The sequence below is a fragment of the Cyprinodon variegatus genome, unplaced genomic scaffold (genome assembly GCF_000732505.1).
Source record: "Cyprinodon variegatus isolate N-32 unplaced genomic scaffold, C_variegatus-1.0 Scaffold207, whole genome shotgun sequence".
Classification (NCBI taxonomy): domain Eukaryota; kingdom Metazoa; phylum Chordata; class Actinopteri; order Cyprinodontiformes; family Cyprinodontidae; genus Cyprinodon; species Cyprinodon variegatus.
The window spans coordinates 1,127,259-1,144,676 of NW_015150660.1; the positions used below are offsets into that span (position 1 = coordinate 1,127,259).

The 17,418-nt window shown below is 36.4% G+C and overlaps 1 protein-coding gene across 1 annotated transcript in view; it reads left to right on the top strand.

The window, feature by feature from the left end:
- LOC107088102 (replication protein A 70 kDa DNA-binding subunit-like) overlaps nt 1–6,637 on the top strand; it is a 51,076-nt gene extending 44,439 nt beyond the window's left edge. Inside the window, exon 17 of the mRNA XM_015380048.1 lies at nt 4,764–6,637. Within this exon, the coding sequence (XP_015235534.1) occupies nt 4,764–4,865 (102 nt within the window). The 3' untranslated portion in view covers nt 4,866–6,637. The remainder of the gene's footprint in view (nt 1–4,763) is intronic.
- Nucleotides 6,638–17,418: the final 10,781 nt, after the last annotated feature.

Sequence of the window (17,418 nt, forward strand, 5' to 3'; positions counted from 1 at the left end):
AGCTCTTCTTAACAGATGCAGTTGCGCTCCATATTACAGTTTTTTTTGTTTAGTTTTTTTCAAATAGAAAGGTGGCTTCCAAGAGTCTGAGGAAAAATATGATTTTGTGTATGAAATGGTGTACCTAGTTTCACCTTGAACATAACAGTAAACTATGTATGAGGAGCTGAAACTGAAGTGGGGGCACATATGTTGCTGAAAGTTCTGATGGAAAATATTCCTAAAAAGCACAGCTTTGTGTCACAGTCTTGTTAAAAATTAATTCATTGCAGTAGCACACAGATTTTCTCATTTTTCTTTTTAAGCTGCTATTAAAAGCTTTCTTTCATCTTTTAGCTGATGAATCTGTTAACAGATAGGTTTATAAGAAGCAGAAAACGAGAGATAATCCATCTAGAGTCCAAAGACCAGTGATTATTGTGGAGAGTTGAAAGAGATCTACAATCTCAGTTTCAGATTGATTGATTCTTAGTTTGGGATTGATTGAAATGGCTCAATGACATCATCATTTTTCTCATCAGAAACCAGTTATTTTATTACAAGATAAGATAAGGTATACTTTGATTCCAAGAATGGGAAATTATTGTGCATCCGCAGCATAACAATGAAAACATATAAAACAATAGAAAACAGAAATCGAATTTTGCTAAATAAGGTAATGACAATGAACTGCAACCAGCAAGGGCTGGAGACTACCTCTTGTGCAAAACATTACCTATTGCCACTCATTTGAAAAAATATTCTCTCTCCCTGTGCAATAACACATGCCAACTACTGTGTAGTCTGTGCAATGTTTTACATATTAATAAGGTCAGTACATCTCTGCAGTACAAGAGGAATTATCCAAGTCAGCTACTGGGTAGTCTTTCCTTAGCTCTCTACTGTGCACATATTTTATATCTATAGGAAACATATTCCAGGACTTTACAACTTTTTTATACTTTTCTTTTGTAGTATATACACTTTTTTTATATTATCTGTTTTATTTTTATCTTTAATGGCATCTTGCTTTAACTCTTTGTACTCTATATAAGCTACTGGAACCAGAATTTCCCTGAAGGACTAATCCGAAGGGATAAATGTTAAATGAGTCTAAATCTGAGAGTTAATGTGAAGGTGATGGTAAATGACAGAAAGGATTTCCTGCCACATATAGCCTATTTGAAAAGGTGCGCTGCTGGCTATCCATTGGGCTTTGAAGGTGATGGTTCTGATTGACCATGATGGATGACGGTTTCTTTAGTAACGTCCCACTCACCTCTGTCTTCAACCTGAGACCAACAGGTAATGACTTTCTCCTCCTAAAGTCAGTTACCATCGCTCATCTGATGTTCAGCCATCTTTAACATTTCTTTACTTTAGAACTTTCTTTAATTGCATTGATTTTAAATAAACTGTAAAAGAAAAAAAAAGACAACATACAACATTTCTGGTATAGAATGGAATGTTCTCCCTTTCTCATGAAGCATCATTAAGGATAAGTTGTCTGCTATGTTATACTCTTACCGTAGAGAAAACGGTTTTAAGTTTCTACAATCTGTCATGGCAAGAAATACAATGCACTAAAACATGTTAGATGCTTTTATTCTATATGACTTGTTTGGGATACCTTAATTGGGGCATCAAAAAATCGTCTGCCTGGTATATTTTCCTACTTTATACATTAATTTTGGCGTGAAAATGCTTTTCATAATAGGATGGTCATTTTAGTTTCAAGTCATTTATTTGTAATTGTTTATAAAAGTTTGTTGTTGGTTGCATAGTCCCAATATGTGAGCCATATTTCTGCACTCAAGACTGTGTCTAAATCCATAATTGTCAGAAGGGACAGATTTTTCTTCCTGTCTTATAACAGCCAAGCACAGACTTAATGTTGTCGCCTCGCATCATCAGCAAAACCAGACTCTTAGTTCAGCTTGTCAACATCAAATTTAGCCATTTCTGCTGGTTCACAGTGTAGTAAAGATTGTTTGGGAAATTTAATGTAATTTACATAATCAATGTGAAATAACCAAAGAAAATATTACCATGCATCTCAAATACTTCATTCTTTTACATGTGGCTGACATTGAGCACTTATGACAGGCTGGACAAACAAATCAACAATGAGACAGTAGGCTGTGTTTTATTGACATATTTCTTAATTTGGATTGACACAAGAGTTTTGGCATTTCCTAAAGAGAAATGAGAGATATTTTGCTTAGAACAACAAATTTAGGGTTAATTTGAGGACAGTTTGTAGGTCAGGTAGGTTCAGGTTCATACCATTTTCCCTATATCCTAAGGTAGCTGCTTTTCAACAATTTTAGTGAAACTGTATAAACTCCAGTATGGTCAATGGGACCTATTCATTGCAGCTATTCATTCCATATTTTAGTGATGTATTCTTTCCAGTGAGTTATCTCTGCTTTTTTAAGCCAGTTTTTCTGAATTTTCGGCTGTGTAATTACACCATTTAGCACAGTACTAAGCTTGATATTGCTCCATAAGATTGTAGGATTTGTCTGATTAGATTGGCTGCGTCTCAATATTGTGTTTTTGTTGTCTGAATACAGTTAAAAAAACGTTTTGCGGCAAAGGCAAAAACATCTATCTAGGTCAGTAAAATATTAGTCACACAACATCATACCCATCACATAACCCCTTTTTAAAAAAATAATAATAATCTTCTTTGATAAAATTTAGTCTTATCACGAGGAAATCTTATGTTTATCTATTTTGTAACTTGATATAATTGAAAATTCCAGCAGAAGTCTGATAGATATTAAACACATCATTCATACACAGTATCCTTGCTTAACTGCTAATGAATTTGTTTTCATGAGGTTTTGAATTGCTTTATTTTTAATCCCTGTTATAGTGACTATAATAAGACTAGTTAGTTTTGTCATGTCTTCACAGGAAAGCCTTTTAATTAGAAAGTGTAATTCAGCTGCCTTTGCTGAGGGAAAAACAAGGAGAAAACATGAGATACAATCTCTGATTGTGGGCTTTAGAAAAACCTCCAGAGGATAAATGGCAGGCTAGTCTTTTTACTGCACTTTCTACTCATCTCAGCATACACTGTCTGTACCTTTTATCTTGAAAATGTTTGAAAAAAGTCAAATCGGAACATTTCTTTTTTCCCCCTGTGGACATCCTAAATTTTTCTTCCTTTAAGAGATGGAAAATGTCACCTTTTACGCTCTATTCCCCCAACAAATTGTAGTCATCTTCGAGGTGTTCACAGTTCACAAGTTAAATGCCACCTTAGACTGAAGTCAGGTCACTTTCAAATTATCTGTGTTTTATTTCAGCAGAGAAATAATCAAAGGTCTCTATTCCATTTTATATGTACAAACTGATCATTGCGACATTACTGCATATACCTGGATTTTATATTTATTTAAAAATGTTTCTCCTTCTCCAAGTTCCTTTGTCTTGGTTTTAAAAAGAGAACTGTTTATGTTACTCTATGTTTTGTTAAGCCTATGTAGGATATCTATGTCTGCCAATGTAGGAGATCTATGTCTGCCTATGGAGGATCTCTATGTCTGCCTATGGAGGATCTCTATATCTGCTAAGGTATTTTACCTGTTGACGCTGTGAGAAGCTTAACAAAGATTCCCTCCCACTTGACACAGCCTTGGGTTTTAAGCATGCTTCCCCACAACAAACTGGTGTTAGATAAGGCAGCTAAGTGAGAGGTGTAGCTGGAGTAAAAGGAAAAACCTGCAGTTCACCCGGGTAACAACTTGTACCAGTTATTAATAAAGGATAATTTAATTCTGTAGAATTAAAAACAAAAAGTTTTTTTTTAAAACCATTGTAGAAATTATACTCTCTGCATTAGGTTTAGATACGTTTGGTGACTTTTTTTTTTCTCACTTTTTTGTTTGTTTTAGAAATATTCTATGTGACTTTTATTTTAGAAGGAGCTGTGGTTGATGGGGCATTTAACTTGTTGCGTTTAACAAAGGGCAGTTGATCACTTTCTAACAGACTTTGGTAAATGATTTACGTCAGGTCAGACATGAATCACTACCTGTAGACACTTTTTGATGTTTTTGTTTGTTTTGTTGTTATTAGCTGTGATATAAATTTTAATTTTTTGCCAAACCTGGTGTCCTGTCAGATTTTTTTTTAGCATGCTTCTTATGGAGGGATGTTAGTCGTATCAGCTAGTTGTTCTCATTTAATTACTTGTATGTTTTATTTGCCAAAGTAATGGCTTTGATGAACAGGTGGTCCTGTCTTTGCATATTTATTGGGAATTTCTATGGTTTCTATAACATGTTTCAGACCTAAAAAAGGAACCAAGAAATGCAAATAAAGCTAACATGAAACATACCTATTAGTCATGCAGATCTGTGTGTTTGCAAAGAGCACTGAAATACGACTGAATGCTAAATCTGTCCAGCTGGATGTCTCTGATGTGTGTTGTGATTAGCTGGAGAATTTTTTTACTCTTATAAAATAAAACATTTTTATCATTGAGTTTTCACTCAAACCCGTTTAATTTAATATGTTAAAACTGTTCATGTCTGATCACTAAGCAACAGTAGTTATAGTCTGCCAACTTCAGATTGTGTCCAGGGTTACTTTTATCCTGCCAACTTTCCTTCGAAAATATTGTGTATTTGTACTATATTGATAAATTGATTTTAATAAAAATGTTACAAAGATTTGTTTTTAATTGTTTGATTCATAGAGCCATCATTGTTGATTGATGCCTCTCTGTGCATTAGTTCAGTCTTAATCTGAGCCTTTTCTTTTGTCCTCAGGATGAGAGTCGGGTGAAAGTCACCGTGATGGAGGTGCTTCCTGTCGACCACAGAGAATACAGCAGGAGACTGATCAGTAACATCCAGAAATTGGCTTGCTGATCTTGGTCGCCATCATCGAACGGCTGCCTGATAATTAGATGCACCTTCACCTGGTTTCTGATTGGACTGGGCTGTGACTGGTGTTTAATTGTTATGATGAAAAATCATCATAACAATTAAAAAGACTAATAGGATGATGTTGTTGTTTAACAGGCTCAGATGTTGACCCTCAAAAAAAGAAAGCGTTTTGTAGTATTTTTTATGTCAGGGGTTTTGGTTTTAAAGAAATTTAATTTGTGCAATTTGTTCTTTTCCCTGTTACCCTCTGTGCCACTCTTCTATACAGTTCAGTGTGTTTTCCTGTTGAGTGTTTCAAACTGCTTTTAAAGTATGTTTATGTGAGAAAAGCAAGTCTTAAAATGTTCTCAGTTTTTTTTTAACTGCATGAAAGTTTCTCTTTATTTTGTGTTCCATGCCTCTTTTTAAACATTCAGTTTACTTGTTTAGTCTTGTTTGCCTCTGAATGTCAAACTTAGAAAAAAAGGTGATTAAAACCACTTAAAGCAATCCAATCTTCACCTCTATCTCTGTCATAAAGCATCTTGATAATACAAACAGTGTAGCGAACGAGGAATTATATATCAGGATATGATTACTGATTGTCAAAAGATGTTAAACACTTTTTAAAAGTGTTGGAGAATATTGCTAAAACTGACATCAATTAGATACTGAAGAAACTAATTGCATGTTCTAACTACTTTCATTTGTCATCCTGCTGTTGGCTTCAGCTGCTCACAGCATCAAAGAAATCCTTTTAGTGGGTTTCTGTCAGCACTGTCACTCCTGTAAACACTGTCAACGCTGTTGGGAGCTGTGTTCTCATAAGCATTTTGCACAAAGCTTATTCAGACCATTTCTTATCCTATGCCATGTTGTATTGAAAAATTATTTGAGGAGTTATTCAGGTTTTTTATCCCCAAAATAAGAAAAACAGGCTTATATTATAATATATTTGAATTAACATAGCCTAATGGTCCCAAGCATCACCGGGGATCTTAAAATATCTTTGTTTTTCAACAAATGTATGTCTGATAATTAAAAGAAAAGCAGGTTAGAGGACGCTTTGCCCTGTAAGGGTTAGTATCAGTTTTCTGTGAACTATTTGTTCTGGAAACAGATTTACATGCAGTTTACCATGATGAAGATTCAGTTATTCTCAACCCTTCTTGGTGATTAAATTGTTTTCTATGCAGTGTGTCTGGAAACAGGTTGGGATTTATTTATATTTGGACATTTTTACTCCTAATCTAAAATGCCTCCAAGCCTGTGAGTACAATAATAATTTAGATATTCTAACTGCCAATAATACAAAAGGTGTCAACAAAAATTAAAAGTAGAGATATTAATAATATCGACTCATGAAGTTTTGTGTATGTTTATAGAAAATCTTATGAAATATTTTTCTTTTTTACTTGGATAAATTAACAAGTTTAGTTCTGTTTAGTTAGATATATTGTCATTATTTAAAAACTTCTAGGGATGCTGCTTCTAGGTCCAGTGATTGCATATTCGGAGGAAGCTGTGAGATCAGTCATTTAGGACTTAAACCCCTTATCAGAGATTAGGTTTTAATAATAAGAGATGCCAGCCATTAATGCAAATGGGAACAGTAAAGGACAAAGTAAAGAGATCAGAGAAAATTACTTTTTTAAATCAATTATCCTTTGAATTTTGAGAGGTGAGAAATGAATTTCATTCAGGTTAAAATCTCTTTTTTTTCTCTTCCTTGTACTGTGGAAACATTTCAGTGTCTCTGTCTGCAGATTCTAAATCTCTAAGGGCGGTAAATAAAAATGGCCTTTTGTCATTATAGAGGTTGGAGCCCTGATCATTTGGTATGCATTTTTAATGTTAGATATGCTGAGGTTCAAACGAGCCCAACCGAGTCTGCTTGCTTTGTCTCTGTTTGACTGAATCTACAGAACAACCTGAAGAAAAGGTATGGAAGCCAACATTTTTAGAAAAAGCATAAAATATATACTGCTAATAAAAATAAACAACACTCAACGCATTTTAGATTTAAATTAATAACATATTCTCATTGAGTACTTTATGTACAAAGCTGAATGTGCTGACGACGAAATCAAATTTGTTAAGCAATGGAGATCTATGTTTGGAGTCTCACAGAAAATTAAAATGGAAAAATACACTAGAGGCTGATCCTACTTTGATGTAATGACCTCAGAATGGGTCAAAATGAAGCTCAGTATTGTGTCTGGCCTTCGGGTGCCTGTATGACCACCTCATAATGCTTGGGCATGCTCCTGATGAGTTGGCTAATGGTCTCCTGAGGGATCTCCTCTCAAACCTGGACTAGAGTATCCGCCAACTCCTGGACAGTGGTGCAACGTGACATTGGTGGATGGCCCCGACGTGCTCAATCAGATTCAGGTCTAGGAAACAGGCGAGCCAGACCATAGCTTCAATGCCTGCTGACACACTCAAGCCAAATGAGGTCTAGCATTGTTCTGCATTAGGAGGAACCCACGACCAACCGCACCAGCATATGGTCTCAAAAGGGGTCCAAGTATCTCATCTTGCTACCTAATGGCAGTCATGCTACCTTTGGAAAGCACATGGAGGGCTGTGTGTTTCTGCAAAGAAATGCCACCCCACACCATTACAGACCCACTGCTATACCGGTCATGCTGAAGGATATTGCAGGCAGCAGATTGCTCTCCACTGTGTCTCCGGACTCTGTCACATCTATCACATGTGCTCAGTGTGATCTTGCTTTCATCTGTGATGAGTACAGGGTGCCAGTGGCAAATTTGCCAATCTTGCTGTTCTCTGGAAAATGCCCAATGTCCTGCACGGTGTTGGGATGTGAGTACAAACCCCATCTGTGGATGTCGGGCCCTCGCACCATCCTCATGTCATTTCTAACTGTTTGTGCAGACATGCATATTTGTAGCCTGCTGGGTGTCATTTTACAGGGCTCTGGCAGTGTTCCTCCTGTTCCTCTTTGCACAAAGGCAGTGGTAGCGGTCTTGCTGCTGGGTCTTTGCCTTCCTAAATCCACCTCCATGTCTCCTGGTGTCTTGCCTATCCCCTTTAGTGCCTTCAGCCTCTGGACACTCTGCTGACAGACACTGCAAACCTTATTGCCACAACTCACATTGATGTGCCATCCTGGATGAGCTGCACTACATGAGCCACTTGTGTGGGTTGTAGACTCTGTCTCATGTTACCAAGATTCAAAAGTGACCAAAACATAAGCCAGAAACAGCGAAACACTCCACAGTAGTATTTGAGTTTAAGTAATAGAACTCATAGTGAAATCTTTTTTTTTTATATAGATTTGACTCATAGTCAAATCTTACTTCACCACAAGTAATAGTTACTAGGTCAAATATCTACTCAATTTAAAGTATCTAAGAATTCACTATTGAAAATACTTAAGCATTAAAAAGTACAAATTAATTTTTTTGATTACGGTACATTCCTGTATAATTTTCAGAGTAATTTTAACCTTTATATTCCACTCAATGAAATACTTTGAAAATCAAAATTTCAAGCACATGGTGTTATTAGAATCCAGGACAGGACCTTATTACCTTTGCAACATTCAAAAAATATGGATACTTTGAAGGCAAAAATTAATGTCAATGTAATAACATTGACATAACTAGGCTTATTAACTTTTTTCATTTACTTTTTAACTTTTCAATTAGCTTTTTACCTTTTTTCTGGACCAGTTCATTTTTTTTTACAGTGAAAAAAAAGGTTAACTAGTCAACAGTAGGTAATATATCATTCAAGGGCTCATCTAATTGGTCAAATAGCAAAATAAGATGTACAGACATGTAGCAGGATCTTTGCTGAATGGCTGGATATAGATCTTGTGCTTCTAGACTTTACTGAGTGACAGGGGGTATGCAAGTGATCGAAAACGGTAACTTGCTCTATAAAGGGTTAAAGAACCTTGTAACTTTCAGAAACCATCTGATGTATTAATGTGTAGAACCACTGCTACAAATGATGGCTCCAACTGCATGGACCGCAGTTGGAGCAATTGCTTCCAAAGTGACATATTTAGGACAGGATGATCACTGGGCTACAGCTATAACTAATTTTTAGACGTATGCCACACCCAAAGCAACGTGATCAGTGATGGTTGTCAAAGTCATACCATCTATTTGTTTTGTTCCTCTATGTTTAAATTCCAACTTCAGCTCAGCTGTCCAACAAGATTCTTTTAGATTTCCATAATTAAAATGAAGATGAGAGACCAGACCTAACCATACCATTGAACTGAGGGCCAGTAGGGCAGCAGACTGACTTTCCCTAACTCTTTACCATTGTGGGCTGAACACCTACATGATTAATTCAAGTGAAGCGAGTATTAACCGAGGTTTGAGAGCATGTACTGGACAGATTAAAATATCAATTTTAGAGAGCTGACATATCAGTGTTAAACCTCCTTTTTATAATGAAACTTAAGCAAAAAATAAATCTGGGAGACTCATCAGTTTCACCTGAACCACCTGCTTCAGCCAATCAGAGGCAGGAACTAATCTCCTCTGGACCAATCATCTTTCAAGGTCTGTCTCTTTTACCATAGCTCCTGGCCATGCTTCTCTCCCACATTTAAGCAAACTTTCACCTACCTACCTTTCCTCTCCTCCCTCATTTTCAGACTATACTTAGGGCCTGAGTGGCAAGGAACTTATTTCATTTATGTCAGTATTTGCATGTCTCCTTCTGTCTCCCACCTTAGTCTGCCTTGGCAGAAGGCCGCTCACACTGAGTGTGGTTCTGCTGGAGGTTTCTTCCTGTTAAAAGGGAGTTTTCCTCCCTACTGTCACAACAAGCATGCTTGGTGTGACGATTGAGAGTCCATGCAGTCAGCTGGTTTCCCTTAGATAGAAACATATTGACCAATCTAACTGTGTTACCTGTATAAATTAATTTAATAAAACTAATTGCAGCTTTTCTCTGTGTGAGTCTCCCAAGGTTGAATTGTTCTTCTGAAAGACTCTGATTTTTAGATAAAATACATTTTTGTTTTCCAGTAGTTGTAAGCCTGTATTTTGAAAGCACCTTTATGAAATGAGGGGTCTGAATTTCTACTAGTCATCTTTAATGTCTGAAGCTGCTTGTCTTGCGACAAAGAAAGTTGAACAAAAGTAACTTCCAATTTCTGTGCTGAGAGAGGTTGGAAAAAGACCCAAACCCCAGCTAAAGACAGGTCTCCATAACAGGCGGGTAACAAAGCAAAGGAACGCAGAAGAAGAAGATCAAGAAATGAGAATCTGACAAGGAATAAACAGGGACTAAAATATACTGAGAGAGCAAATATAGCTGCAACGCAGGCGGGACAGTTATGGAAGAGGGAACATGCACAGAGCAGAGAGAACAAACCGATAAAGACTGAAGCAAAATCAATACCACAAGAAACAAAATAAAACGCAATCCTTGTAAATTCAACATTTAATTTTGAAATGTACAAACAAAGCCTTATACAAGAATATTTAATGGAGTTTATGCTGGAATATGTTAATCTGCACTGGGTTAGGACATGACTTTGCAAATATCCACATGGTAATGTTTTAGAACTATCAATGTAACAAGTGTTTGAACCACTGAAGTATATTATCACATTTTGAAATGTATTTAAGATAAGATTTCAGCTCAAGAGATTATAATTGTGTCGATATCATAATTTGCACCTCATCGATCTGAATAATTAAAGTTGAATGATTCTTTTAACAACAGGGAGGCCTAAATAAAAGGGTAGCATTGCCAATTCTTTCCAAAACTTTTGTAATTGATCGGTCCCTAGGTCTTGCTTTAAAATTTTTTTTTATCTTGGTTAAATGTTTCTGTATGTTCTCCTCCTATAACATGAAAAAAAAATACATTGCTCAGATTATTTAATAAAATAAAGAGGAAAATTGTTTTTATAACATGTATCTAATTAAATGGTCTGTAGGTGTAACTGTAAATAAAACTAACTATAGATTTAAGTCAGATTATTGCAAGTAATGATTTCTTTCCTAATGTTTGTATTTTGTTAAAGTCCATGATCCCAGCTGGGAAGGAGACTTGGGTTGGAATGACTGAGCAACATCAGTTAAAGGCAATGGTTTGAAATGCATTTCCAGCTGTGCTAATCAATAACTATCTGATTGGGATTTTTAGAGCTTTTTCCCTCTGATTAGCTGCTCGTGCCTTTAGGGCAGAGCGCTTAGGTGCAATCACATTGTCAGTTATAGCTGCATTAGCAAATAGAATGAACAGCCATCTCTATCTTTTGATTTTATTTTTGTTATGGACTTTTTGATCCTGTTTAGATTTCTTTTTTAGTTTTTTATTTAAATTTGTATTTATGTCATTCTGTGTTTTCTTGGTAATTGTTTATTTTCCATTTTGTGTTATTGTAGTTTTTTCTAGTTATATTTAAGCAGTGTTGTGTTTTTTGTGTTGCTGTCTACTGCCCCCTTGTGCCAGTCTTGTTTCCCCTACCTTCTAGTTGCTTCTATTTACACCTGCTCCCAGTTAGCTGATTACCCCAGTCTTTGTTCTGTTTCCCATATATACACCTCCTGCAGTTCCTCAGTGCCAGTTTCTAGTTGTGACTTGGCTCCTCATATTTTTGTTTTCCTCTGACTTCTGTTTTTTTTGTTTCCTGTATTTTGTTCTTGGATTTTGTTTCTTTTGCCCTTTTGATTAAATCAACAAAAAATAATCTCTTTAAATATTTATTTGAACCAAAGTAAAATTGTGCAAGTTGTTCTGTTTTGCAAAATCATGCATACCCTTAAATTATTTTTAGTTGGGTTTTTTCACTTCAAGGTTCTATGATTTATCTTAAGATTTATTCAATATACCATCATAGTAGCAATATATGGAAAGTAGAAGAAATACAAATAATTTCTTTTAATTTTAAATAAGAAAAATCTGAAAAGTGTGGTCCACATATAATAGTCCCTAAATAAATGTAGTGTAACCAATTGCCTTCAGAAGTCCGTTTAGTAATATGAATAGTCCATTTGTGTCTCAATATCACCATAATTCCAAGTTTTGTCTGAGGTTTAGGGCATTATGAAGAACAAGGAAAACAGCAGATAGTCAAGGAATAAAGATGTTTATTGATGAATAAAGAAGTTTTAAGCTGGGCATAGTTATGAAAAATTATTCTAAGAAATAAAAATTTTACAGAGGCACTATCAAGTCATTATGTTAAAATGTTAGTAGAAAAACAGCTTCCAGCATATGAAGACCTGACTGACCAACTTTATTGGCAGGCAGGTCAGAAACATTCATCAGAAAAAGAGCAAAGAGGCCTGTGTAACAGCAAAGCCTGTGAAGGATTTCCACAGCCTTGGCTGGACTATTGTTTGTCACACACTCTTCAAACCTGGTCTTATGTACCAGAAGGTGGTGCATTTTATAAGAAATTCACAAGATGTTTTAAGTTTGCTACTAGCAAGCAGGGACAGAGTTTGCATGTGAAAAAAGGTGTGTGATCAGGTTAACTTTTTGGCGATCATATGAAACCCTTTATTGGACCAGAAACTGTCACGCCTTATCAGCCTGAACTCATTGTAAAACTTGGTAGTGGAGGCATCGTGCTGAGGGGATTTTTTTCTTCAGCCGGGATAGGGAATGTTATCAGAACTGATAAAAAGAAAAACCTCACAAATCTGACAGCTTATCTCATAATTACGAGATACTGATCTCGTAATTATGAGATCCTTTCTCATAATTAAGATGTCATTATTACCAGATAAGTATGTTGTAATTATGAGATCTTATCTCGCAAGTATGAGATTGTATCTGGTAATGATGAGAAAAGATCTCATAATTAAGAGATAATTATAAAGTAAAAAGCATTAGCCTCACGGCATGCAGTTAGACAAGCCCTGTAGCTAAATAATTATATAAACCTGTCAATAAGCTGCACTTTATAACAGACTGCTCAGACGTCAGCCCTTTGGCGAGAGGTGGTGTGCAAATAAAGTTGTTTTCAGCTCTGGGAGCGCGAGAGCTGCGCCCCAGGATGGTCCTCTCTTTTACATTGAATAGGAGCTACTTTACATGGACAACTATTAACAACAGTCTATAGACAAAGATTTTTGAGCCCTAGGGCAGAAATACATCACCAATCCGAAGATGAACGAAACAGCTTTACTTGTCATTAAAAATTAAATGTTTGTCTTGTATATCTAAAACATATATGAATATATTTCGAAATATTTAAATTCTATAATACATTTTTTTATTTTATTTTTTTTTTTTTATGTCTGAATTAGTGTACTAGTGAATTATTGTTGCACCGATGCCATTTTTTGGCCCCGATACCGATACCCGATACCTGGCTGTGCAGTATTTGCCGATACTGATACCATACCGATACCATCTGTTTGAAATCGATGTTTGATGATGATGTATATATGAATAACTGCATACTACTTGGATGTAAAATAATTGCCATCATGGCTTTGTCAAGCTGCTGCCTACCTTTGTGAAGCAGGAAAAAGACTAATACAAAGGGAATCCAGTAGATTTTTTTTATTGCCTGCCTTGAATGGCTGAAAATAGTTGAATAAACTTTTGGCTCTCAAAATGGTATCGGTGCCCTATTTGTTGGTACTCGCTGATTCTGATATTACCATTTTAGTGCTGTATCGGGCCCTGCCCGATACTGGTATCGGTATCTGCGCAACACTAGTCTTAACCAAGATCATTGGGTCGGTGGTTCGGTGTCCTAGGGCCCTCTGTTGGCAATGTGCCACTGTTTTTATCAGTAAAAGTTTCTTTTTTTTTTTTTTTCTCGATGTCACAATATGTGCTCTATATTATAGGTCTACCCAATAAGATCCCCCAAAATTACGTAGATAACTGCAGCTGCTCCATCACAAACTATGAGAAGATTAAATGGGGTGTCAATACTTTTTAAGATTTGGTCTGCATCATATCTTCTAAAAGCCCAATGTTAAATATTTACACAGGCTGGATTCAAGTGTGTAAATAAAGAAAGATCCAGCCAGCTAGAGCAGGGCCTCCCATAAACTATCTACATGTTCTGCTTTGATGTGCATGACTCGGAAACTCTGGTGTAAACCACAACACGAGTCGACTGGCAGAAAGAAGAATGTGTTCGCTGGTTTGCCAACTTGTCTCTACGGATCTCACAGTAGACTTTAATAGACAGTTTGAAGGCCTATTTCTGTTCAGGGATCTTACTGTTATCAAGGACACTTGAAGCTCGCTCGGGTATTTATAGGCTCTGTATTTTCACTCTCTCTCTTTTTCTGTTTGGGTGCATGGATGTGTCTAAGATCTTAGTTATCCAAGTTTTTCTAAAGAAGGACTCTTGTGGCAGAAGAACAGATACTGTTCAGCATTCTCTCTTCTTTCATGCTCATTCTCTAGGTCCGAATTTCCTTATAATTTGTGATGTACAGCTTTTGTTTTTGCCAGCTTTAACTTCTATGTAATTCCCTTTTAATACCCTGCTCATTTTATTTTTATTTGTCCTCTGTCTTGTCCTCCGTCCTCCCAAACACCCACAGATTTATTTTTAAGAATAATTATCATTTTTCTCATTGATTTCTTTTACAACTCTGCTTTTCCTTTCCCTTTTTTTCTCTTACCCAGCATTAGTTAAATAAACCCCCCATCTCTCGCCATCATGAGCACATTTATCCTTAGGGCATGATGTTTTTTTTTTTTTTTTTTATGCTGTTCTTGGAGAGCCAGAGGCCATGCTGACACCAAGGACGAAATGCACTTTGCTCACTATGAACTAGTAGCTACACATGATAACTCTTCAAAGGTAAAAAGATTTAAATTGCAACTGCAACTAAATTATTGGACACAGTGATGAGAAAGAGCAGCAGGTGGGTGTAGGTGGTCGATCACAGCAGGTACAACAGATCAGAGTGACAGCACTATGTTGGTGCAGCGTGAATACATAACAGGTTGGAGATTAAATTAAAGAACACTCCCAAGGCTATAAGTGGCATCAAAGACTACATGGAAAGTCACAGTAGACATCATTATAAGTAAAATCTTACACTCAAAAGGCAACTTCCAGGTTCAATGCCTTAAGGTACTGAACCTTAGCTTTAACTCCCATTAGGAAATATAATTTTTTCTTATGATAGCATCTCCGCGTCAATACTAGTTTCAGCATATAGAGAAAAACTATTGAGTGTTCCTCAATGGTAAACATCTCAACATTGTTCATAATCCTGGGTCCTCTCTCCTCTTTTGTGCTCATCACAAAATTATTTAGATGTTAGGTCTGATGTGACCAAGTAGAAAGATTGATCTTCTGTATAGTGAACGATTCCAGGTCCGATTTGCTCAGGTGTTATGAGTAATTGCCTCTGTGAAATATTTTAATTTTAAATGCTCTCTAACAAATTCCTTAAAGCTTTGGAAGAGATTCAGATCCAGAGAGATCATCAATAGCGGGCTTGAGGCAGTTCTCCTCATATTCTTTCTTTGCTTTATGCCTGACCAATATTGTGAATAAAAAAAAAAGATTTTGGATAAAAAGCTCAACGTTTAGTGTTTTTAATCTGCATGTTTTCAGCTGCTCCCTTGTTTAAGAGTCACCACAGGAAATCCTTGGGATTTGCTCGTCAAGTTTTTACAGCAGATGCTATAACCGGGATTGATACCTGTTTTTTTACTACTAGTGTGCCTTTATCAGAAAAATGGAAGTGTGATGGGAACCAGAGAAGAAATAACACAGTTATCTTATGGCAAAATGTTGTTGATACAAATGAATAATAATGCAAAATGTCCCCTCAAAGTTAATTTGCCCTTAGAAAAAGTAAAGGTCTTCCATCTCATAAAGTGGATGTTGTGTTTCATTGCTGTCATTGTCCTTTTGTAAGACTCCCAGTTAAGACTCCCAGTTATTCCCAAGTATTTATAGCCCTTACATGTAGGGATTTCAAACGGCAACAAACTGCAGTCAACTATTATTGTTTTTCCTGCAAGAGGGAGTGTTGTGCTTATGAAAGTACATTGCATAGGGATCCGTATTTCATAATTCTGCTTTTTTGTATCTCTTTTCTTCTGCTCTGCAGAATCTGTTAGTTCAATCTCTAACTTTATGGTCTTTCTGATTTTCCTCATAGTAGCTTCGCCTCGTCTGTTCCTGTTTGGCTGCGACCCCATCCTGGAGAGAAATATCAGCTGCGCTGCTGCCATTAACACCTTTGTTATAGATGTTCGAGATCTGCCTGTTTTTCAGTGTGGTCCTGTTTCTCTGACTGTGACTGTCTGGATGTACTTTCTTCATCCTCTCACACGGGAGCTGGCTCGGAGCTCGTCTGCCAGGCTGTGTTTTTCCTGGATGGGGCCGCCTTATACAGTTGCTTTTTGTATCTCTGCTTCTGTTTCCTTGAACCCCAGCCGGCCGTGGCAGATGGCCGCTCACATTGAGCCTGGTTCTGCTGGAGGTTTCTTCTTGTTAAAAGGCAGTTTTTCCTCTCCACCGTCGCGACAAGCATGCTTTGTGTGAGGGATTGCATTCGAGTCAGTTAGTCGATGCAGTCAACTGGTTTTCCTTAGATAGAAAACTTTGAATCAACTTGACTGTATGATCTGGTGAACTGTAAAGTGCCCTGAGATGACGTGTTGTAAATTGGCGCTATAGAAATAAATGGAATTGAATTGAAATCATGAAAAATAAACACCATATGGAATTATCAAAGCAGATTCTTCAGACATGGACTGGCAATTCAAAGCTTGGGCAAAAACAGAGTAAAAGCCCAAATTATTAAAAATCCTGGCAAATTTGGATTTATTCATATTAATGATAATTTTTTGTTGCATGAATTATCAGATCATTTGTAAATATAACATTAGACTACTGATTGCATTTATGAATAGAAAATTATGATCTTGTCCCTGGTTATAGAGAGAGATGTTTAGATTAGATTCTCTTCTGAAATTTAACATTATAGCAGACTCTCCCAAACTGTCAGATATCAAAAAGTTTAATATTGTAAATCAGCAACAAGGGGAAAAAAAATGTTTTCTTGTTGCTGATGCATTTTGAAAAGAAGAAAGACAGCAAACATTACAGCTGAATATATCTGAAATCCCTAGATATTTTCAAAGTTGTATTTATCCGTATGCTTGGCAGCGAATTTCGCAACATGTTTTTATGACTAAATTGTGTGCCCCAAAATGCTCCTTCCTTTTTTTGGTGTGCTGCATAAAATTAACGAAGCCTAAATTAGAACGTGTTGCATTTGTAAAGGGGAGAGAGGAAACATCGGTATCAAGAGAGGAGCTTGATGTAAGTAATAAAAAGAGAAAAATGTGTGAAAGCAAACATTACTCAAAACACTATTATATGTTGGTCAGTTTTGACTGCTGTCAATTGACAAATTGGTGTCTCTGGGCCCTGTTCTAAAGAGTCAGTGGTGCGGCAAGGTGCACTCGTCCTATGAAAGCTTACTTTTAGATGTTTTGGTGCTAAAGGCAAGAAGCACAGTTCGAAACAGACTGTGATTATGAGAAATATGTTATTTGGAGGTGAAAAGAACTTGTGTCAGTCATTATCTGTCAAATGTGCCTT